We start from the raw sequence: 25366 nt of genomic DNA, 5'->3' as shown, positions 1-25366 counted from the left end.
ATATTTTGTAATTTCTACGATATATACATTTTCAAATCTGCTTCAAATTTTACCCATACAATCAAGATAGTCGTCTCGTTACAGTGTTGACGAGATTTAACAATGTTTTGTGTAATATATGCGTATATACATAAGATATTTCTAAGAGTGATCGAATACAAAAATTTCTATATTCTGTATATGAAAGTGATTAGAATGATAATTAGTAGAATACCTGAAAATTTTCCAAATATGTATACGTATAATTCAACAAGAATGTTGTATCGTTCTGACGAATGCTTTTGTTCGTTAAGAAGAGAATGTCTAATGTCGATGGTATTTTATTTGTGTTTCAGAAATTCTGGACTCGCTATGCAAAGAATTTCTGCCGATGAACGTGTCCGCTATCTTATACCTGATGAACTACGAGAAGTACGGCCGCAGCACTGCCAGTGCTCAATACTTTCTGCAGCTGGCCGGTTACTTAGGAATTCCAGTGATCGCATGGAATGCAGATAACTCGGGATTGGAGCGAGTGAGTTGATCCAAATATTCCTTTTTTCTCATCTGCGCAAGCGAACTTTACAAACAAGCACAGCCTTTTTGAAAAAAATTATTTTCCAATTCCTTGTAAAACAAAATAGAAATAAAAACTTTCTAACATGTTAAGCTTTCGTGATTTCTCTAAACACGATTATGACAACACGAATGTTACCTTCGTATAAGGTAACACGAAAGAAAGATAATTTCGACCATTTTTTAGAAATAATATTTTGACACGCATTACAGTAATTAGTAAGCATTTATAGAAAGTTAAAAAAGACAAAAATATATAAAATACTCAAAATAAAGCATTCGTTATATTATTTAATACGTGAAATCAATTTCCATTTAGGTCACTTTGTTTATCGCGTTTATAAAAATATAGATTTAAGAATATATTTATCAAAAATATGCACGTTCACGATCAATGCTACAAAATATACAAAATCGTGTAAAAATACACAAATAAACATCCAAAGTTTAGTAATTAGATACAACGAGTTACGTTTTGTTGTATGCGAAAATTGTCTTGAAACTCGAAAAATATATAAATTATACAGCCGCAATTTAGATTTCTGATAAAATATATTACTAATGAAATTAGCAATAATTATACGCAATTAACATTAACCCTTTAACGAATTCTTATGTCCGAATTCCACTCTCGCTTATAATAATATCTTAGAATAATAATAATAATAAAATCTCTAGCAAAAAATTGGAATGAATTATCATGCACATCGATAACGATTGTGCAAATTCTTCCTGCAACGTAACAAATCTTTTAACGGTTGAGAAATATGGAGAATAAATTGAATCGAAAATGACGTCGAAATTTCTTACCAGATACCTATATATACGAATAATTACGTATAATAAACTGCGGATTTTTATGTATATATGCAAAAATTTAAAATTGTAAAAATACACAGAACGCGCGCAATATGCAAAATTATTTAAAACACTACGTACTCGTTAAAATAGTTAATATATAAAACAAATTTCCGCTTAGGTTGCATTTCTTCGATATTAGTTTTAAAAGTTTTGCATAACCGTGCAGGATGATTAGTACGTGAGGTTTAAAGGACGAGATTGCTCGTTGTTGAAACGGTCGAATATATTTAAAATAATAAATTAATGTACAGCAGTATACGTGAGTCGTTAGTACAAAATATAAATCGCAGAATAAAATCGCGGAATAAATACTCGTTAATGCTCGTCGCGTAACTCGATAAATACTCGTGAGATACTCTACGATACTGTTCGATGCTCTACGATACTCTATATCTACTGTGTATCGTTCGCGATCACGTCCGTTTATTTATACGGTCGGAGAGATGTCGGGAAATTTGAATTCGTTTTCATTCGACGATTGCATGTAGCGGCGACATTGTTTTGCCCGGAGTTTGTTTATCATTACATTTCTGCGTCAAGGCTGAGTCAATGTCCTGAGGCAAAACAACAGCATGAGTCGCTCTCGACTCGCGTCGTCCTTCGACTCCTGTGCCGCTACATAAATATCCACGGATTAGCTCAATGCAAAAGACGAAATTGGTTTTACGTAATACAACGTCAAATTACTTAAATCGTAGCTCAATACTGTTACGAGAATGTCACGTTAGAACGATCCGTTTGAAAATACATGAATTTTTGTTACCTTTCAGAGAGCTTCGCAGAGTAACCTACAGCTGCAGCTGGCGCCATCGTTGGAGCACCAAACGGCCGCGATGCTGAGCATCCTCGAGAGGTACAAATGGCATCAATTCAGCGTGGTCACATCGCAGATTGCCGGACACGACGATTTCGTGCAGGCGGTCCGTGAAAGGATCTCCGACATGCAGGATACTTTCAAGTTCACCATATTGAGCGCGATCCTAGTCACCGATACACGAGATCTTCTCGAGTTGGTAAACAGCGAGTCCAGAGTGATGTTACTCTACTCGACAAGGGAGGAAGCCATCACGATCTTAGGTGCGGCACACGATTACAAGATCACCGGTGAAAATTACGTGTGGGTCGTAACGCAGAGCGTGATCGAAAACTTGCAGACGCCCAGCCAGTTTCCAATTGGGATGCTTGGTGAGTGGAAATGTTTGGTTAATTGGCGTCTTACGTATTTAGTGAATTTCGGTGATCGACGATTGCTGGAAAATATTTATTTATACGTGTCTATTTATTTATTATCATTCTTAATTCATTCAGAAATTTTCAATTCAATTCAAATATTATATAATAATGTTTATTTATACATTTAATTATAATAATAAATAAAATAATTGTGTATTTGTGTGTGTGTATGAAACATCAAAATTGAATATGCATTTAGATCTGTAACTTTTGATATATTCTTCAGTGGAAGAATTAATTATTTATTCATGCAATCTCCGCTTGCGCAAACAGTTACGTTAGGTTGCATAAATTATTGGGTAATATAGTAGAGCTTATTTAAATTCCAATAAATTAGAAGTCTGCGTCGTGATTATGCATCGGAATATAGGTAGCGATCTTGTTCGAGAAATGAGCTCCTCGATAAGGGAAAAGATAGATTTATTATAAAAAAAGCGAGCTGACATAATATTTTTACTTTGCTGATTGGAGGTATTTTACTTTACTTGGCAGAGATATGAAACTTTGACTTTCCGTTGTCACTCTTTGTTCTCGTGGTATTGAGAGGATAATATTATACGTATTCCAATAATTTTAAGTAAATTTCCTGTTACGATTCTTTTATTTTCATGTCTCTATCTTAATGTTGTTTTAATAAGCGAAAAGGGATTTAATGTTTTCATAAATTTCATAACGTGAAATTGGACCGAGAAACCATCCATTCGTATTTTTCTCAAACTTAGACAATTTTTTATACAATATTTGTGTTACGCATAAAATTTCCTCGTAGCGAAAATTTCATCTAAACAAATAAAAGATGGTCAAAATTGTATCACACGCAGTTTTCAAAATCAATTCAATGAATACCGATTAAATATTTATTATACATGGCTAAAAATTTGTTTCATTAAACATTATTTCATTAATTTACCGGCATTAACATTATTTTATTAATTTTATTCACTTTCCAACCTGAAGAAAAAATTCGAAGAAACGTAGATTTAGCCAGAAATGAGTAAAAAATTCTCCTTTACCTCTAAGTATTGGAAACTCAATTGGCAAGCGTCATATCTGCGCTTCTTCTCTACGAAATCGAGAGGTCTGTCGAAGCGTATGACGTTCGACGTGTTCCTGCAGAACAGAATTCGATGAATTTATTCCTCCCAAGAGGATAGCCACGACAGAATCTCGAGGAAGGCATCAATTTCCGATTTCCGTGATTCTCGCCTCCCCGTTGAATCTCCTTTTCAACGACTGGCCACTCAAAATATCGATCGCCATTCGATCCTAACAACTAAAAATTCTAACAGACGGCAACTCTCTTCCGTTATCCTTTACACGGAGAAGTTTCTTATAGGCATCGATGCTGACGTTCAGATGACGATTACGGAGCTTAGACAGTGACTAAAATTCTATAATAATTCGTCAGATATTTTTAACGTTTTAAAGTTTTTCGTAAAAGGAAAAAAGAGGGAAATTAATTTTAATGATTAATTTTAAAGTTATTGAACAAGGGAAAGAAAAATTAATTTTTTACGAGCTTCGTAAAATTTCCATCGAAAGTTCGATTAAAGGACTTGAAGATATGATTTCGTGTGCGTTTTCTTTTTTTAAATTTCTGTTTTTAAAAAGGAGAAATATTAATATTTATGATCTCTCCTGATACAATTACAATTTTTATGCTAACATTCTCTAAGTACAAGCCTTATAAAATCTTGATATCCAAGGATCCAACGTGAAGCTGTTTATTAGACGACACGAAACGTCTTCTGTTCTCGCCAACATGTCTCTGGGACAATACAAAACAATTTGCACACGTTTCTCCCTCGCGAGTAATTTCGTGAGCTTCAAAACGAGAACGCGTGAGGTATAATAACGTTCGCGAAATGAAATTACTGCAAGTGAAACGCGACCTCTTTCTAATTTCCCTCAAATCTCCGTCTCTCGTATCGTCACGCTCGATTTATTCTCGGCTATTTTTTCGTGGATAATCCGAGAGGAAGATACGTATATTCACATCGTTTCCATCATTCACGAAAATCCAGACTCTTGAACGGGCGCGCCGGTGACAGAAAGATTTCTGAATTCAATATTTTCGCAGGTACTGTAACGATGTTGGTCACATGGGAGCGCGCATACGCGAACGTGAATGCTCAGCGAACAAGGCAGGAAATACGAAAAAGAAAAGAACGAAAAAGCTAGATCTGCAGCAAAAAATTCAAGTTTTGGTATTGACAAATATTCTGCAATCTCGAGTGGGAGCCGCAAAAGTCGAAAACGGTTTCTATTTGTACCTGCAGTCTCATCGATTTTCAATTTTCGCGTGGTCTTGTCAGAGGGATATCATATATCATACATCCACTCGAAATTTAAAGAAAAAATGTGTTGGACGGATGCCGCTAGTTTTAGAACGTAAATAAAATATTCGGTCAAATATTCGATAAGAATGGCTATTAGATTTTAATAAGAAGATTTCCTTAGTGGAATTATAGAAATTCTATTTACTTTTTATTATACATTTATTGACAGATATCCTAATTGTACACACCACTGCACATACAAATAGCCACCTAATATTGTGTTGTATATACACGTTTTTCAATACCATTTACATTGTACATAAAATACTTTTCGTATCCATGCAATTGAATAACTTCAATAACTTGAAATGGCAAAAATTTAAATATTTAAGTGGCACACTCTGTATAATCGTTTCTAAAAGAATTGTTATATTTCATAAAACTATTGCAGTGTTTAATTGAATTTTGTTGTAGCTTCGTTTCTTAAGATAATAATAAGCTGTTCTCAGACCTAAAAGCTTTTAATCGAATTTGGAACAAGATTATTCCATCTATGACACAATAGAGACTATACTATAACTTCTCGTAGTACTATATGCGTATTTTTCTCCACACGCATTCTCTAAACTGTGATAATTAAACTGTGTCTGACACTGATTGATTCGAGTTTAACTACTGACGCTGTCGCCTGTTACAATCAATAACTATATATAATATAACCTTCTTTCACGCGATAAATTATCAATCGCTCATTTGTTATTCAGTGATTTAAGAAGCAAAATGAAAGAAAAAAATTCCCAGATACCAAGCGTCCAACGAATATGCTTCGGCTGTGACAACCGAGCACTCGCGTTCCTGTCGATCAGCGTGTCTTCCATTTTAGCAATCGTTCGAGGACAGCAAGCTGTATCGAAGAGAATTTAATTAAATCCATTCGAACGAAGCCTGTCTATCAACTAACGTTATTTACTCCTCGTTTCCCTCTTAAAAACAGTTTTGACGAACTCAAATTTCGCTTATTAATCAAGTTCTAAATGCGCTATGATTTAAATTATATAAAATACAGACTGTATTTTCATTTAATTAGAAATCATCTTTTTTAAACATGTAATTCCAGAGTTTTTACGACTTACCGTTTTGGTCTATCTTTTTCAGGAGTACATTTTGATACGAGCACGGAACGTCTGGTCAGCGAAATCACGACCGCGGTGAAAGTTTACGCGTACGGCGCCGAGGATTTCTTGAACAGTCAGGCAAACAGTCATTTCAGTCTGAACACTCAGCTCAGCTGCGAGGGAAGCTACGGCGAATCTCACTGGAACGCTGGGGATCTGTTTTTCAAGTAAGCGCTGCTTTTAATCCAACATTTTTAGGTTCCGTACACGAAATACGGTGTACGGAATATGATCGTAGGAAAGGATTATAATCTGATTATAATCGTGATTATAATCTTTTAAGAGCTCGCTAATATTATATTTATATTTCTATTTCGATTTTTATATTCTCTCGGTATTATATCTGCACAGTTATGATCTGCTGAGCTTTCGCTAAATTTTATTTTATTCCGAAGGAAACAAAAAAAGAGGACATTTTTTTTCATTTCGTTGTTTTATCACATAAATGTTATGTTATCGTAATCGCATCAAAATCTATTTTTGCGCAAAAAGTATCAGTTCTGAATTTACGATGAGAGATTTAATATGCAAAATCCAGTCACGTGATATTGCGGTGACGGAATTTTAAGTTAATCTACGGCAAATACGAGATTACAAAAGTGAACATTAAGAAGTTTACGAAATACCATTTTAGATAATATCTGTTGCCAACGCCGAGTCGATACTGTATTTTAATAGAATATTTTTCCTTTCTATAAAATTCAATTGCATGAAATAGATATATCCCACTTTGGCTGATCAGAAACCATTTAACATTACATTTCAATTAATTGGCCACGTAATTTCATTGAAATTACAGTTAAGATAATAGCATCATCTAGCGTGCAATTTATGATATGAAATTAACAGTTCCACCAACCATAAATTTCGAGTATAATTAATCAATGAATTTATTCGATGGCAGAACGTACAGTTGTATGATACGAGTAATCGTTACGTATAGGATAACCTTGGCTTAATTACCCATGGGGGATGTGAACATTGATTAAATTCACTTGGTAATATCAATTTATCGGAATTGATGCGTGGGACGAAAAAGAAATGACCTTTTAAAAGTCCTGCATGCATTACTTCGATTATTACGATAAATTCCGAATTATTGCGATAAGAGTAAAAATCGTGCAGAATGTCGTTACCGTCTCATTGCGATCGTATTTATTTTCCATCATAGATCGTATTTAATTGAAAGGCAGAGTTTAGGATTGACTTGCACATGAAGTATAATGCGTTATTCATGGGCAAGAAGTGGTAGCTCTTGAATGAAAGAAATTAAAATGTCAAGACGGAGAAAAATCGAAGTAAAACCCGCCGGGTTGTTATTCATCGTTACAGAAACAGAAGAAGCATAATAAATACCCGTAGAAGAAAGTCAATTCTTTGCAGACTGAAGCGATCGCAGACAGATCTGTTGTAACAACAGACGCGAGTTTTAAGATCGAGGTATTCTCCTGTAAATTAAGAAAACGAAGCTAGAAACGAGAAAATACGAGAAAGAAGAAAAGTAAGAAGCAATGAGAAAGAAAATTTATTTATTTATGGATAGACTGTGAATGTTCGTGGATTTATGGTGAATTCAAATCTACAAAAAGCATGCAAGATATTCCTGGTTGAAGCACATCTTTAGTTAAGCCTTATTTCCTTAATCGTATTCGTGAGAAATATACATTTGCGTAAACATCTGCAATTTATTTAGAAACGTGGACCGTACGTAACTGTGATAGCACGAACATTTCTAAACTTGCTTTTTTATAGCTACTAGATGTTAAAAGATTCGTCCTCCTAAAATCGAAAGAATTCATAAAACTAAAATGGTGTTGTATTGACGAGTTATCCTGAAGGCAGAATCGTATTACCTCTTTTTCCAGGTATTTGAAAAACGTGTCTGTGGAGGGCGATCAGGGGAAGCCGAACGTCGAGTTCACCCAGGACGGCGTTCTGAAATCGGCCGAACTGAAAATCATGAATCTCCGTCCCGGATTAAGTAAACAACTCGTTTGGGAGGAGGTGAGTGTTAAATTTTCCATGGGTTTTTGTTGTTTTCTACGAGATGCCAGTTTACTTTCTAAAAATTCGCTACTTTGATCGAGATTTGCTATTGTACCGCTGAAATTTCTCGTTTCAAGCGCATACGATTGAATCTGCCACGGGTTTCGCAGAGATCAGCGTAAAATATAACGTAGATATCGCACGACTCAGCGACTGGATGTGGGATAACAAGGAATTGAAGTTGAAAAATATTAGATCCCTTCGAAGATTTCGAGGGAACCCGGATAGAAAAGAGGGTTTACGAAAAGAATTCGCGATCTAGTATTGAAAGAAAGAAGCTACGCCAGATGAGGATTTCATTATCAATGAAATTCTTTTGTATCCCCGTGGACTTTCAATCATATTTATTAGAGTTAAAAGATAGGGTTACAATAAATAAATAATGTAATTGGCGATAATAAATAATGTAGAATTTGGAATTAAATTTAATTGAAACTATGATCTTAAACTATAAAGTATGGTGATAGTTTTAAATTATCTGTGTTAACAGAAACAATGAATTTATTAGAAGAAAAATCGAAATGTTAAACCTGGTTTAATAGCGGTAAATCATTTCTTATATTGGAGCTTTTATTATATGTCCATACTACTTTTCTGCCACAATACGTTCACATTCAATTTTGTTAATAGTTCAGAATGCCCCCATTGATCAGTTTAATTGAGCTATAGATCTTTCTTGCAAGATGCCGGCCGTACACAAAAGATATAATTGAAGAAATTGGCTTGAAAGGGGAAGAATTTATCGATACTTCTAATATTTCAATTAGCCGAAGCAACTGACTGATAAATGAAAGAAATCATATTCGACTTCGGTAATTAAATCGGTTTCGTTCTTCTCTGCCGTGTTAAAAGAAATTATTATTCTTATCCGATATATTTATCCTAAAGAATATAACACTGAAATTGCCAATTTTTACCGTGGAAATTAAAATGAAAGATACTTGAAAAATGATGTATAAAATTACGTAAGAAGAAATAGAAGTATACTAAAACGAACGTAATTGGTTCTGAAATCTTATTCGTCATATCATCTGTTAATTCTAATCCAAACTCACGATCTGAAACAAAGTTAGGTTCCCTTTAATACAAATAGTAAGAAAATAATATTAATTTAATTATTTAACTATTATATATTATACACGTTAAACCACGAATTACCCTTCTTTAATGAAAACAATAACATAAATAATCTAATTCAGGAACAAGATAAATTACAATCGTAATATTCTGATTTTATCGAATAAAATTTTTCGTTCAAAGGATCATTCAAATTAGATATTGGTCAGTTTGTACAATCTTAGTTTAGTCGTAGTATCTAAATATTCCAGATAGCATCGTTCAGCGATTCAGAAACGTTTCCGTAACAAGAGAGAATTACGCCAAAATATTGTTATATGCGAATCGTTGAGTATTCACTAGCGAGGCAGCTGTGCGAATTGGGCTTTAGGTTGCGGCTAGAGAGGGAAACTTCGTTTTCTAATGGATGCATTTGACGTTTAATTAACGTCCGGCATCGTATTGATCCAACGTACACGTTCAGCCTAGGCCGTATCGATCCTCGTCGCGAGTTTTCGCGAGTTCACGCGCGAATTGTCACGGTTCGTCCAACTCGATATAGTGGCACTCACGATATAAATTGAAGCATCGAGTAACGACATCGATTGACGCAACGACACCCACTGTTACACGCCTCCTTATATTGTTCTCGATACAATAATGAATTAAAGTTAAGATATATATATAACTCATGTGACTTTAATCAGGATTTTATATCCTCATTTTCTCGGATTTCCGTCAATCTTCTTAGCACGTTATGTGACACGACACCGGTCCAGACGAACTTTAATATAGTAGGTTTAAAGTAATTCAAAGTTTTGACATATTGTTGGACATTTAATGCCCTGGTACGTCAATTGGAATTTTATATGAAATAATTGTATTAAATTTCGCGTAAATACGGACTATGAGAATTTAGAAGAAAAGTCTGTTTATTGGATATATTTTGAAAGTTTAACATCAATATCCATCTTGATCAATTTACGAAATATAATTTGAACAAGATCGTAACGAAGGCGGTCTGTTGATAAAATGTTAATGACGTTTGATGTTTTTTAACGGTGTTTTCTTTCTCAATTCTCAACGATGCGATTAAACAAAATTATAAAGAGAAGAATGGAAACTTTGCAGCGAAGGAGATGTACTCTTTAAAACACTACCGAGTGGTTCGTGAGATGTTAGAAACTGTTATATAAAAATAATGAAAAACCTCCGAGAAGTAGAATAAATTAAAATTCTGATTGTAAATTCGGCCAATCGCGGGGAGACGCAATCGCGAGGAGAGACGTCAACGGGAGTCGTAAATTCCCGTTACGATTATACTAATCGACACCACGAGTTGATCGATCCCCTGATTTCCGTTAAGATAATAGGGGTGATTAAGTTTATATAACACTGTGATTCACAGAATTATAAAATATATATTTCCAACACTTAAACTACACTGTTGAGTAGATACAAATCGTCAATAACAACTTATCGCATGAATGTGAGATAGACACGAGTAATAGTGCAAGATCCACTACACTGTTGAATAGATACAAATCGTCAATAACAACTTATCGCACGAATATGAGATAGTCACGAATAATAGTGCAAGGTCCGTACAATCGAATTTCGTATGTTAGTGGACGGGAGAGTTAGATGCTACACGTCGACGTTGGTTTTCTACTACTAATTGTCGCCCTTAGGCTAGCGCGGAAGAAAGCTCGGGGTGGGTGTGCCCTTTGCATGAAGAACGCGGATTCGTTATTCACGCTGTTCATTAGGAAAAGTGAGGGCAACGATCCGCGATGTCGATTGGCTGTGACCCATTCTGAAACCTGAAGGAGAGAGTCGGAGTCCTCCTACCGACGTGGTTCATACATGACCTTGCACATGGGAAAACTCAGCCTGTTCTGTTAGACAGATGTTTGTTTTTTCCTGATGGACGCGTACCCGCTTTCTCCGTATTTTTGATTGCGCCTAATAAACCCAAGGACCTCTCTAAAAAACCAGATGTGCGTCGCAAATATTTCTAGCCTTAAGAAAGCCTTCAGGACGACGGATGGAATGCAGATACATGTGTACAGAATGCGAGAGAAAGTTATGGTCGGTCCTCAGGTTTATTGAGGGTCGAAGTGACGTTACGCAGGCCGTCGGCTGGCCGGTCGCGAGAGATGCAGCGCAGATGTTTTAGGCGACGTAACATCCTCCCCCCGTTGAGAGGGCACCGATCAAATTCTGCATGTGGAGTCAGGTGCGTCGTTTGTCCATTTCCTTCGCTCCGGGTTGATGCTCGGATTCACCTGTTTCTGGTTGAATGGGTAAGGGAACCAATCTTTTGACACCACGGTCCAGGATACTCGTTGCCGTCTGCACGGTAGCGGTTCGTATGATTCCGTCGGCTCCTGGATGGACTTTGATTACGCGGCCCAAAGGCCACTGCATGGATGGGACGTTATCCTCCCTGAGGATTACGACGGTGCCTTCACGGATGTCGTGTTTTCCCTTGTCCCATTTGTTGCGGCGGGTCAGCTCGTTGAGGTACTCTCGATTCCACCTGCTCCAGAAGTACTGCTTGATCTGGTGGATGCGCTGCCAACTAGATAGCCGGCCTGATGGAACTGTCCTGAAATCACGCTCCCGTAAACTCGTTAATGTATCGCCGATTAGAAAGTGACCGGGAGTGAGGACAGGGGGATCTTTCGGATCGGACGAGATGGGAGTCAGTGGTCGTGAATTGAGAATTGCTTCAATCTCAATCACAAGGGTGTTAAGGTGTTCAAAGGTCAAGAGCTCCGTGCCGACGACGCGGATGAGGTGACGTTTGAACGATTTTACGGCGGCTTCCCATAAACCGCCAAAATGTGGTGAGTTTGGGGGGTTGAAACGCCATTGTATCTGTCGGTCGGCGAGAAAATTCTGCACCTTTTCCTTGTGGTCGTCGGACTGTAATAAGATTCGGAGTTCTTGTAATTCCCGATTAGCTCCGACGAAATTGGTGCCATTGTCGGTGAGGATGGTTGCGCAATATCCTCTTCGGGAGATGAATCGGCGTAGAGCGGCTAGGAATGCGTCGGTAGTTAGATCGCTGACTAACTCGATGTGGACGGCTTTTGTTGCTAGACATACGAATATGGCAACGTATACCTTGACTTTATTGCGGTTGCGATTCCTTCTCTCTTTGATATAGAGCGGACCGCAGTAATCGATACCGACATTCGTAAACGGGCGCGATTCGGTAATACGTGCCTCTGGTAAGTCTCCCATCAAGTACTCTACTGGTGGAGGATTAGCTCTGCAGCAACGGACGCACCTTTTGATAGTACGCCACACTTGGCTACGGCCGTCGATCGGCCAATAGCGTAGTCTCACGGCGTATAGCGTAGCTTGTGTCCCTGTGTGGTGGTTGTTTCGATGTTCTTCGTTTATAATGATCTCGGTGATCGTCGCTTTCGGCAAAATAATTGGATGCTTTTGCCTGAATGGGATAGCAGAGTTGGTCAGTCGTCCTCCGACGCGTAATATTCCCTCTTCGTCGAGGAATGGATTTAGTGGCTGTAGTTTTCCTCCTACATCCTTGCTTCGATCCTTCTGCAGTGTCCGAATCTCCGCCGCGAAGTGTCGGGATTGGATTATCTTGATCAATTTATTATGGGCGGTGGTTAATTCGTCCGTTGTTAGATGGGGGAATCGATTCTGTTTATATCTCCATCGAAGACACCAAGAGACGACTCTTATTAGTCTTGTCCAGGATGAGTATCTATGGAGGAGTGTGTTGTCGGTGGTACTAGTTGTTAAGCATATCGTCTTCTTTTGTTCTGGGAGTTCTCCCAGCGACGTGGGTATCCAGATCGGCCAGTTTTCCTCTTGTTGTTTGAGCCATTCGGGTCCGTTTTTCCAGATGGTCGGGCGCAGAAATTCCTTGGGAGTCTGCCCGCGGGAGATGAGATCTGCTGGATTGTCGTTGGTGGGCACATGACGCCAATCGTCGATGTTTGTTTTCGTCTGGATCTCGGCTACGCGGTTCGCCACGAAGGTTTTCAACATGTGTGGCGAGGACTTGATCCACTGAAGCACTATAGTAGAATCCGTCCAATACACAGTGCGAGAAACCTTTATATTGAGGGACTTCTTTATCAAGGACATAAGTGAGGCGAGGAGTAATGCTCCGCTTAACTCGAGTCGCGGGATTGTCAACGATTTTAGTGGCGCGACCTTAGATCGAGCAGTGAGTATCTGAGTTTGTGTGTGTCCCTCCGGATTGGTGCTGCGTAGATAGACACATGCTCCGTATGCCCTTTCACTGGCGTCGCAGAAACCGTGCAGCTCTATATGATTAGCTGCCTTGATTATGGTTTTACGAGGGAACCGAATATCATTAAGCAAGGGTAGTTGGATATGATATCGATCCCATTCAGTATGCAACTCTGTTGGTAGGGATTCGTCCCAATCAATTTTTAATGCCCAGACGCGTTGAAGCAATATTTTTGCTTTGACAATCACTGGCGCGAGCAAACCAAGTGGATCATAGATTCGGGCTATCACCGAACTCATTGATCGTTTAGTGACTCGAGTGATGGTCGCTGTGGGTTCAACTGAGTAAAGGATTGCGTCTTCCTGAGAATCCCAATAAATGCCTAAGGTTTTCAACGTCTGTGACTCGCCCAATTGTAGCCTTCTATTGGTATCTCTTTCTGTTAGTCCTCGCAATATGTCCTTGTCATTGGATGCCCATTCCCGGATGTGTAAGCCGGCCGATCTGAGAAGGTCTGTGAGTTCGTGTCTTACCGATAGTAATTCTTCTTTTGTGTCGGCTCCAGTGAGGGCATCGTCGACATAAAAATCGCGCTGCACAACCGCTGCTGCTCGCGGGAATCGATGTCCTTCGTCTTCTGCTAATTGTTTGAGGCATCGGAGGGCCAAGTATGGGGCAGCTGATAGTCCGAACGTCACGGTGTTAAGTTGATATGTATCGACCTCCCCGTTGGAATTACGCCATAGAATGAGTTGATATTTACGATCTTCTGGGCGTACGAGGATTTGTCGATACATCTTCTCAATGTCACCCGTTAGAACATATTGATGCGACCGGAATCTCAATAGAATTTCAATTAGATCTTCCTGTAATTTTGGTCCTGTATGTAGCATGTCGTTGAGGGATACTCCGGTAGTGCTGATTGCTGATCCGTCGAAAACAACTCGGAGTTTCGTAGTATCACTCGATTCCTTTATCACGCCGTGATGAGGCAAATAATAACCGTTGGTTGTGGGAAGGTCAGGGGTGATCTTCGTCATATGACCCAAGTCTAGATACTCTTGGATCACCGCACTATATGCGGCTTCGAATTGCTTATCGCGTTGGAATCGGCGATGGAGCGAGGCGAGTCTACTCATGGCAACGGACCTTGACGTCCCCAGCGTGGGAAGCTTCTCGTTGAATGGCAGGGCGACGATGTATCGCCCTTCCTTGTTGCGTTGGACATGGTTGCGGAAATGCTCCTCACATTGTAATTCCGCCTCTGAGAAATGCGTGGTAGGTGGTCCCTCGTCGATTTCCCAAAAACGTGCGAGATCCGCTTGTAGGTCGGTGGTGGTGACGTGAAAGGAATGGATCCCCGCGCGAGCTGGCGGGCTCCCCCCGATAACCCAACCGAATCGAGTCTTTTGCAAACACAGCTCCGTATCGGTGGATTGGGATAGTTTGATCTGTCCGACACAAAAGGATGCTAAGGTTGGTCCCGAACTCAATAATATGTCGATCGGGCCTGGTCGATGAAATGCCGGGTCGGCTAATTTTATATTTTTGGGTAGGTGGATGACGGACCTATCGATTGGTTGATCTGGAACGACTGTCGATATTATTGGGATTACTAAGAATGTGACTACGCGTTTATATTTGCCATCCATAGAAACAATGGTGGCCGTGATCTGGCTCTTGGCAATTGTCGTCAAATCATCGAGGGTGCCGATTGGGACTGAACATCTCCTTCGTTTCATACCGAGGGATTTTGCGAATTTCTCACTCATGAAATTCATACTAGATCCGGTATCTAGCAATGCTCTGGCTCGGATTGGTGAGGCCCTTTTGTCTAGCACGTCGATCTGTGCTGTGACCAGTAGATCGTGATGTAGTATGCCGTTTGGAGATGTATTTTCTAATTCGGTCCACCCTTTTGTAGTTTCTTGAGCTAGTCAGTTTAGCTCAGGTTGGGACTTGGATAAGGTGTGTATGGCGGTGCCCTTGGTCCGTGGGGAACTTGACTCAGTAACTTTCGAGTCTTTAGGAGCCGAGTAGGTATGCTTCCGTGATGATTCGGTTGTCCGTCTCGACTTATGATACGAACGTGACGTCGATGATTCCGGTGGGGATAGTCTCTTAGATCGTTTATGCGATGAACGACTGCCCGGCGACCGACCGCCCGATGAACGACTGCGCGACGACCGACCGCTCGACGACCGACCGCTCGACGACCGACCGCTCGATGACCGACCGCTAGACGACCGATTGCTAGATGACCGATTGCTAGATGACCGATTGCTAGATGATTGATTACTCGACGAACGTGGAATTATCTGCGTTTGCTCTCGGTGTAGGTAGGTGTTGTGTCGTTGCCCGCAGATATGACACGAACCCGCTGTGCACTGTGTCAGCGAATGTCCGCTGCCTAGGCAGTTTATACATAATGCTGCCCCTTTTACGATTTGAAAGCGTTCTACCGCCGATTTGGCTTTGAAGACCTTACAATGTCTGAGTACGTGGGGTCCGCTGCAGGTCGGGCACACTAATGTCTTGCTGGTTGTGGCAAAGGTTCGGCCGCGCGATACGTTTTGTCGATGACGATGTTTTTTGTGGGTTGATCCTTTCGTTTCCTTTGATTTAGAAAGGAGTTGATTACCGTTTGCCCGTGTTTTCAGAAATTCTATCAGATGTTGATAGGAAGGCACGTCTTGGTTTGGCAACGTGCGCTGCCATTTGCGCATGCTGGACGAAGGTAATTTCGATGCAAGCAACTCGATAATCACTATATTTGATGTTACAGGCTGCCCTAATTTTTCAAGCGCTTTCAAATTTACGCTGACGGTTTCCAGCAAATCTTCAATGGCTTCTGGAGTTTCCCTTTTTATTTCGGGATAACTGCGCAGTAATTCCCAATGACGCATGCAGATTCGGAGGGCACAATTAAATTTTTCCTTCAGTGTGTTGAGCGCGATGGGATAGTTGGCTTCTGTGATTTCTAAGGATTGTATGCTCCGTGCGGCTCGTCCAGTTATAGCGGAGCGTAGATGTTGAAACCTTTGGACGTTAGTTAAGTTCTCATTGCGATCCACTGTGGATAAGAACGTGTCGTAGAAATAGGTCCAGTTCTCGAGGGCACCGTCGAATTGAGGTAAACGGACCTCTGGCAAAGTGATTGGTGTCGTCTCCGGTTTCACGCATGGATCGCGGGTCTTTGTTAGCGAAGGGGTTACTGATGGTAGTCGGTCGAAAAGGTCCATGATCTGTACGTCAATCTTATGACGCTCTCGCATTAAAGAGTCTGCACGAGCTATTTCCCCCTCATCTAACACTTCTAATTCCTCTTGCACCGCGCAGATTCTTCGCCAATTTTCGTCGAACGAATTACGGCAAGCTGTTAGATAGTTTCTGTCTACCCGTTCAGACTCTTCATATTCCTCGAGTTGACGCTTCGTGGTTGCAAATCGGCTGACTAAGGCGCTTCGTCTACGCCGTAACGTGCTGATCGGTTCAGCTTGAGCCATATTTGAATTTAATAATTGGAATGGGCTTACCTTAATCAAATGGACGTTGATCGAGGAATCGGTAGCTACTCGTTACAGTGCGGTGTGGGCTCGCGTATGTGCTGAGCGATGAGGGAGTTCCTTTCCGAGTGCAGCTCCTTTGGTTAGTTGCTTAAGTCGTTGGAATGTGGATTTCACGCGACACTGTATAGTCACTGGTCAATGCACTTTTTAATGGCGCAAAATCCGGCTCGAAGGACCATGTAAATTCGGCCAATCGCGGGGAGACGCAATCGCGAGGAGAGACGTCAACGGGAGTCGTAAATTCCCGTTACGATTATACTAATCGACACCACGAGTTGATCGATCCCCTGATTTCCGTTAAGATAATAGGGGTGATTAAGTTTATATAACACTGTGATTCACAGAATTATAAAATATATATTTCCAACACTTAAACTACACTGTTGAGTAGATACAAATCGTCAATAACAACTTATCGCATGAATGTGAGATAGACACGAGTAATAGTGCAAGATCCACTACACTGTTGAATAGATACAAATCGTCAATAACAACTTATCGCACGAATATGAGATAGTCACGAATAATAGTGCAAGGTCCGTACAATCGAATTTCGTATGTTAGTGGACGGGAGAGTTAGATGCTACACGTCGACGTTGGTTTTCTACTACTAATTGTCGCCCTTAGGCTAGCGCGGAAGAAAGCTCGGGGTGGGTGTGCCCTTTGCATGAAGAACGCGGATTCGTTATTCACGCTGTTCATTAGGAAAAGTGAGGGCAACGATCCGCGATGTCGATTGGCTGTGACCCATTCTGAAACCTGAAGGAGAGAGTCGGAGTCCTCCTACCGACGTGGTTCATACATGACCTTGCACATGGGAAAACTCAGCCTGTTCTGTTAGACAGATGTTTGTTTTTTCCTGATGGACGCGTACCCGCTTTCTCCGTATTTTTGATTGCGCCTAATAAACCCAAGGACCTCTCTAAAAAACCAGATGTGCGTCGCAAATATTTCTAGCCTTAAGAAAGCCTTCAGGACGACGGATGGAATGCAGATACATGTGTACAGAATGCGAGAGAAAGTTATGGTCGGTCCTCAGGTTTATTGAGGGTCGAAGTGACGTTACGCAGGCCGTCGGCTGGCCGGTCGCGAGAGATGCAGCGCAGATGTTTTAGGCGACGTAACACTGATAATTTGAATTAATTATGTTTTCCATTCGTTTGGCTGCATTCAGTTCGCTCAAGTAAGTTGTAACATTATTCCGTGTCAACATATGTTGTCATAATTTCAATAATATGACGTCTACTAAATTTTTTATAATAATAATACCATCAACGCGCTATTTTATGAAAAATAGTCGTGAACTAATTTACTCTGGTATGATTCTCAGCCTGTAACGTGGTGGTCGCTTTAATTTCCGTTGTGTTCAAACGTTTATTCACAGTTCGCTGACGAATATCCGGGTCTCACCAAAAGGAATTTCACGAGCGACTTTCACGTGACCACCGGATTTCATCGTACTTTTGCGAGCTGCCCCAGTAAATCTGCGCGTAAACCCGTAACAAGACGTTTAGCGTGATATATCGGGGTCGTCTGTGTTGTTCTTCGGAAGCCGTGGCTTTTGACCTTTGAAATGAAATATAAAATAACTGATCGATTTGTTTTCAACGATATATTTGTGAAGATATTTATACTCGTTATCTATTACCGGCATCCCTCTGATATTTATTTGAATATCGTTTAAATGTTATTTCCTCCGATTTTACAAATAAGCATGTTTTCATTTATTGGTCGATTATTAAATGCCTGTTTTATATTCTGTATTTGCAATTGAATTTAACCGAAATTTATTCAAAATGTTTATCGTACATACACCTACTTTCCAAATAAAACCCGAAATGCAACAACAAATTATATAGGTACTCACTGAAAAATTTTACTTCAATTAAACAATTTCGAAGACTCTGTACAAATTCCATAACAAAATGGGCGGAAGAACTTTGTAATTTTTTTAATTAGAACCCGTTTCCTTCGCACTTTAAAAACATCACGTTCCACTAACATCATCTTCACAACTTCGCAAATCTGTATTTCAAGCAGCTAAATACTGCAGAGCAGCGACAGAAATACCAGAGATAAATAATTCTCATTCAGGTATAACCAACCTCAGATTACATACAAGTAGAAAGGTATCATACAAATCCGAGTCGTTCTCTTTCATTCAAGTTATCTCGGCCGAATCGTGACGATTTTATGTATTCCCATTCAGCCTTAAAGAATCGAATATCCCGTCAGCAGCGTAAAGAACGACCCTTTAATATTCCAAACCGCGACTACGTTATTCGCGAGTTTCCACGTTTGAAATGCCTCATTCAACCAATTCATGTGTTGCTCCTTTGTTGAACGCAACTTCCTCCCCTCAAAGGGCGATACTCTTTTCAGAAAGCGGCACGAATATCGCTTCTGTCGCTTCATTTCATTCCGGAAACAGAAGGTGCTTTTCACGCGGCGTCAATGACGAGGATTCCGGTCGAGCGAAATTAAACATGTCCACTTAATCGCGGCAGACACCGAGAACCGCAGAATTCGGTCGTTTCATGGTACGTGCTTCACGGATAATCCTAATGCAAACGCTCCGTAATTACCGCGAAAATCTTTTTTTGCGTTCAAATGCTGCTGACCTGCTCGTTTTTCTTCTCTCCCGCCAGCGCTGCTTTCCCACCGTCTTTTCACAACTGTTCTTTGTTTTCCCTGTTGAATAATTTGTTTTTCATGGCTGGATTCATTTCTCCCGCCTCTTTTCGCAAAAAGGCGCGTTTACCTACGTTTCTTTCTCTTCTGTGTCTTAGTAAGTACGTGTGTAATTTAGCGTTTCTGTTCTCTCTTCTGCATTTAATCGTTGGTTCTATCACAACCGTAGTTCTTTTCGCTTCGGTTTGCACAATACACACGCTCTGAAGATTATTTCTTTTACGCGAAAGTCTTTCACGCTTGACAATCTGCACAGCAAGAATTAGGAAATTGTTTCTCTATGTTCGTTTTATTTTCGAGTCTCAAGGGTGTTGTTTGGACTCGACCCTGATCTTGCTCTCGACCCTGGTCTTGTTATCGCATCGTTGTTTCCGCTGCCAAAGTGTTTCAGCCTCGCGGTCATTTTATTTTTCTACTGTTTTACGTATTCGCCGTTCTTTTTACAGTCGAGAAGAATATTTTAGATTGTTTCATCTCTGTCTGCTTTCAGTCAAGCAATTATTTTTTATCTCCATTCAAAATGAATTATATTTGAAGATCGTTTTATGGAAAATTTAAACAGAAAAGGAAGTATCTAAACGGACAGCAAATTTCTCACTATATTCCTTTAATGACAGATCATTTCTATCAAATTAATAACAAATAATTCTTTACGAAATTTACCAAACAAAAATTCAATTAATATCTTGTAATTCAGATTATCGTTGTTCTCTAGAAATCAATTTCAGCAACGTCACTCTCATTACTTCAACATCTTTTAAACGCTAAGGATAACACTTTTGTTGTTAATAATATGTTCCACAAAATTAAATAGGACAACGATTTAAATATAATTTGAATGAAAGTTGTACCGATAACTTGAAGTACATCCTACAAATGTTTAAAAACTCGAAACGTTCCTCCTATACGTTTCATTTTTCTGAAATTAAATTATGGAATTAAGTTAAACTGTTCTTTCTCACAACTAAATTCTTTTTATTACGCAGTATACCAACTTTATCCAATAATATGGTTATCCGACGTTCGTGCGCCGAAGATTTTTACTAGCATTTTAGAACTTAACCGTAAGTTGTAATGCCAGTGTTAAGTTAGGTGACTTTTATGGGGATTTCATGGTAGACAGTAAACGTTGCTCCTCTTTTCCAACCTCCCATCGTTCGAGAAACTTTCCCCCTCGTGTATCACGATTTTCGGCTTCAACGGATTTTATTTGATCATCGTTACAGCGCGTGCACCCTACATACATCTGTTGGTTTTCTTCTTCGATATTTTAAGTTTAATCTGATATCTTACGAGAAGTAACTAAATTTATCGTCGAGACTCTGTTAATTTAAAACGATTACAATTTGGATATTAAGCTTGAAACATACTATACGAACAAATAAAAATTATAATATAAAATTCAGTTATCCGTTGAAAAGCTTTTACACATTGCAGTTAATAAAATTAATCAAATGATAAGTGGAATAAAGAATGGAAGTCTACAGGACCTTTCGTGTTTATTATGAAAAATAATTTTTATAAAAAGCAGGTTGTAATTTCATACGATGGGTCACGCAAAATTAACTCATTCGTATCTTTTCGTGGAATTTAACATACGACATGTGAAACTTCCTGTTGCCTATCCCATCCTGTACTGCAACAAACTTCATATTTTCATATCAATTCATGTTACGTGTATTTTAAAAACGATGAAATATTACAGCTATTAATACAACGAACATTACAGGTTTAAAATGTGACCCAATTTTTTTGTAAAAATGATAAAACTTAATCGATAATTTCGACCGCTGATAAAAATCAACAATTCTTTTCTCTATATTTCTTCTATAACAAGTTAACCGTTAACTCTTCCATAATTTCTCGATTCAATCAAAAGCAATACTCGAGATGAACTACGAGGGAAAAAGTTGAGTCTCTCATTCGAATTAACTTAGCGTATCGAGATCGCTTGCGAACGAGGAACCAAGTCGCTCGGAGAACTTTTGTTTCCCCTGGACGTCGTTCTTCGTCGTAACAAATCTAATTGCTTCCTGCGATTCGCGTTGTTTTAACGTCGATTCGCAGCCATCGCGAACGCAACGAAACTTCAATTATATCACCAATGGGAATACGATGAACGCGCCGTTACAAGGAGATTTCTTTCCGCGTCTGTAAGCACGCGTTTCCGCTTGACTGATAGAAATAATTAAACGACTCGAAGGAAACTCGACTGGATTGCGGCCCCGGTCTGACGAGAAATGATAAATAGAGTCGAAAGGAAACGAGCTACTTTACCAAACTAATTTCTCCGGAATTCCAGCCACCACTTTCACTCGCGTTATCGACAAAATGACAGTTCCACGGCGAACAAGTGTTTTCGTTTCGAGTGCGCGAACTAGGCAGGGTTATTTAACACGCGAATGCGTAACTTGTACGTTTGCGAAGAAAGATGCTGTGAGTAAGAAGCGTTTAAGTAAAATCAGAGATTACCTGCTCTTTTATTATTGTAATAGCATTCGTGATTTACCAATCAAAAATTTGGAATTATTTCTCTAACTATATATACGTGTTGAGTCTATATTAACACTAAAACTACCACACCAGTTAAATTAACTGGGTTTACAGTTTTATTTTAAAATTCCTACTTCGTGTTATATTTTTTCCCGCGATGATGTAACGACGAGAATAATATAACGAATTTTATTTTGTTTTTTATGTGTTCAAACTCAAAATAATTTTGTACCAAGGCTACTTATACCGATACCAGTCAAAACGTAAAAGGATCTTGCAATCTGTTTATCGAACTCCAATTAACCAGTTTTCTCGTTTTCTGCAACTCCCCACACGTTTTTAAAATTTTTACCGCGTATCATTTGGTATAATGATATCAGTTATCAGGAAAATTCCGGATCGATCGCTAGATCGCTAAATGCTATCATTAGAAATACCACACCAATCAAAATGACTGGTTCTACAATTTTATAAATGTGCCAACCCTCGTTTGCAGTTGTAAAAATGTACTATGTAACATGGAATTGCTTCTGTAAGAAAGTAATAAATCAATAAATATAAAAATATTCTATTACGTATTTTTTTAAAGACCACTCATTTTGACTAGTTTTGGTAGAAACAGCTTCGTGTCAACTATCGGTAGTTCTAACGTTAACTTTGAACTGACAACTTATTATCGATTTAAAAGGTCGTAATCGTCACACTGCGGATTTCTATACATTTATCGTACGAATAAATGTAATATAATACGAAACGATATATATAAAATATCCAAAATGTAGCGCCTTTTATAATATTTGGCAGGTGAAACAATCTTCTACCGAGTTTTACCGAGGTTCGATTTTCTTAATTATCATCCTCGAGACATTTAGCAACCGTAATCAACAGGAAACGATTCGCAATAAACGTTCAAGCGACTTTAGTAATCCTTCCGATGTTCAGGAATCTCCAATTCTCTCTAACGACTCAGAATGCTCTTGTCTCGGGGAAAAATCCTTCTTCACTTTTCTCTCTTCCATTCGTTCCTCCTATTTTACGCCCCACGCACCCTGTCGCTCGTCCAAGTCTAAATATGGTAAATGTAGCAGGTCTTGTACATAACCAAGGGTCTTGTCGATGGATCTGATTTTACTCCCCTATTGACCCGTACTTTCACCTATACGACCTCTCTTAAAACTACGATACTACGACAACTACGACCGTAATTCAACTAAGACATTCGAATAATACTTAATTCTTTATTCGCGTGTCCTACGCGTATTTTATTACATTTCGCGAATGAGAATTTGCGTGGATGACGAGCGACGAGTAGACTACACGGTTTTACGAGCATGGTACCTATATAAAAATTTACTTCGCCTACTGAAAATTGCTTCACTTCGAATATTTTCTATATTTTTGTATATTGTATACGTTATATGCATCGCTGCACCTAAATAAATAAATTTGCCAGGAATGAAGTAAAGTTCGCAGCCTAGCGACGAGAGTAGTACGAATGTTTATGCCTAAGTATCGGTATCGAGCGAGGAGTGATTCAGGAAATGCGCGTGGAGATTTAATATTCATGATGCCATGCGCAGATCTGGATGTACGTGGCCAGAATATGTGATGCTTATAAGATATTCAAGATCTCATGATTAAGAAGCGGGAGAATCGTGGGTGAATCGTTGAAGAGTCGAAAGAATTCAGAATGTTTAATGAAATCGAGTTACATTCAATGGATAGCTGTTTCTTCTGGAATTAAATCATTCCAGGATATGAAAGAATGCAGAGTATTAATTCCAAAGTTAATTCGTTATTTTATTATTCCTATTTTATAATTGGCGCGTGGACTGCAGCATCAATTTTATATATTTTTTCCTGGGAAATATACCGCATAATAATGTTATATTCTGTTTGTGCTTCTTTTCATTTCGTCACTCGCGCTGTTAAAAATATATATTAGTCCATCAACTTCGTCTCATTTGAATAATTCTAGAAGATTATCATTTTTAAAATGTGCGCCACTGGTAATCACGATATTATTCTTTCACAGTATTATCCAATTATGTCAGTCACATTATCGACAATTTTTTAGTCCATGATATTTGTCTCATTTTAATCATTTTAAAAGACTTATCAAAAGAAACGTGGGTCACTGACGACCACCGTGGCAATCAACGTGTTAAACGTAATTATTCTTTCGCTTTATGCTCTGAAGCAAAAACCTATCTATATTTTTACACTGAATCCATCGCAAAAACCGCATATTTCAAATGGCAATTCATCAACCTGAGTTCATCATTGATTCGATCGTCAATGATCCACGAATCGAATCAGAGTCGCCTATCCTTCGAGCTAATAACGCTATTCACGTTTCTCAGAAGGCCAGCGCAACGTATGGGTATTTACCTGCAGCACGAATATTCGCTGGACAGTTTCCGACTTCCAATTTCATCGTCCGTCGATTTCCAATCAGCGGCCACGTGGCGTTCAGAAGTCGACATTTTATTCATCCTGGTCGGCCGATGGCCGCGATTAACGCGGGATTTTCACCGTTCAACGGGAACACGACTAATTAAATCTGAAATGGGATTTCCTGCTGTTCCATCGGCGTACTATTTACTGACTGTCGATAGCCGCGTGAAACTGTAGCTGACGATCCTTTCGTACTTTCACAGAGATATGTCGCTGTTCTCTTGTATATTGTTTTACTCGTTTCGTGTAATTGTTTTCGCGGTTTCGATAGAATGGCCCCGATGCAACGGTAATTTTAAAGAGATCGAAAAGGTAAATTGAAATGGCGGTTGTAACGAACCTTGGCGTCAAGGAAGATTGGTTTGGTGTAACGACAACGAGATCAGAAAGTGCACGTTCGAAGAAAAACAGAGAAATTGTTTCTCGTAGAGAAGATTCGATTTTCGAAAATAATTGTCCGTAGATTCGTTTCACGAGATTAATATCGATGAACACCTATTACCGATCGAGGGAGATACTTGTTGTTGCATATGCATGTAGCCTATTTGTAGCGAGTATAAGAAAGATCGAAACAATCTTATGGAAGATTTTGTTTACGCTCGCGTCTATCATTGGTATTAACTTTTTGCCAATAACGTTAAATTTTTACAGCGCGATATTTGACACACTTTGCATCAATTAATTGTTAGCTAAAAGTCAAGATTCAACGAA

The 25366-nt window shown here is 39.1% G+C and overlaps 1 protein-coding gene across 13 annotated transcripts in view; it reads left to right on the top strand.

Moving 5' to 3' along the window:
• Nmdar2 (glutamate ionotropic receptor NMDA type subunit 2) overlaps positions 1-25366 on the top strand; it is a 193770-nt gene that overhangs the window by 101373 nt on the left and 67031 nt on the right. For all 13 annotated transcript variants that reach the window (XR_011173531.1, XM_069116416.1, XM_069116449.1 and 10 more), the window contains exons 3-6: positions 336-514; positions 2187-2601; positions 6084-6270; positions 7969-8107. Coding sequence is in view for 12 of the 13 variants with exons in the window: in XM_069116416.1 (XP_068972517.1) it covers positions 336-514; positions 2187-2601; positions 6084-6270; positions 7969-8107 (920 nt within the window). In the remaining variant the exon portion in view is untranslated. The remainder of the gene's footprint in view (positions 1-335; positions 515-2186; positions 2602-6083; positions 6271-7968; positions 8108-25366) is intronic.

Source organism: Bombus flavifrons, chromosome 1 (genome assembly GCF_040668555.2).
Source record: "Bombus flavifrons isolate JBK064 chromosome 1, iyBomFlav1_principal, whole genome shotgun sequence".
NCBI classification, from domain to species: Eukaryota; Metazoa; Arthropoda; class Insecta; order Hymenoptera; family Apidae; genus Bombus; species Bombus flavifrons.
Note: the sequence above shows the minus strand (reverse complement) of the source record. Positions and strands in the feature narration are given on the sequence as shown.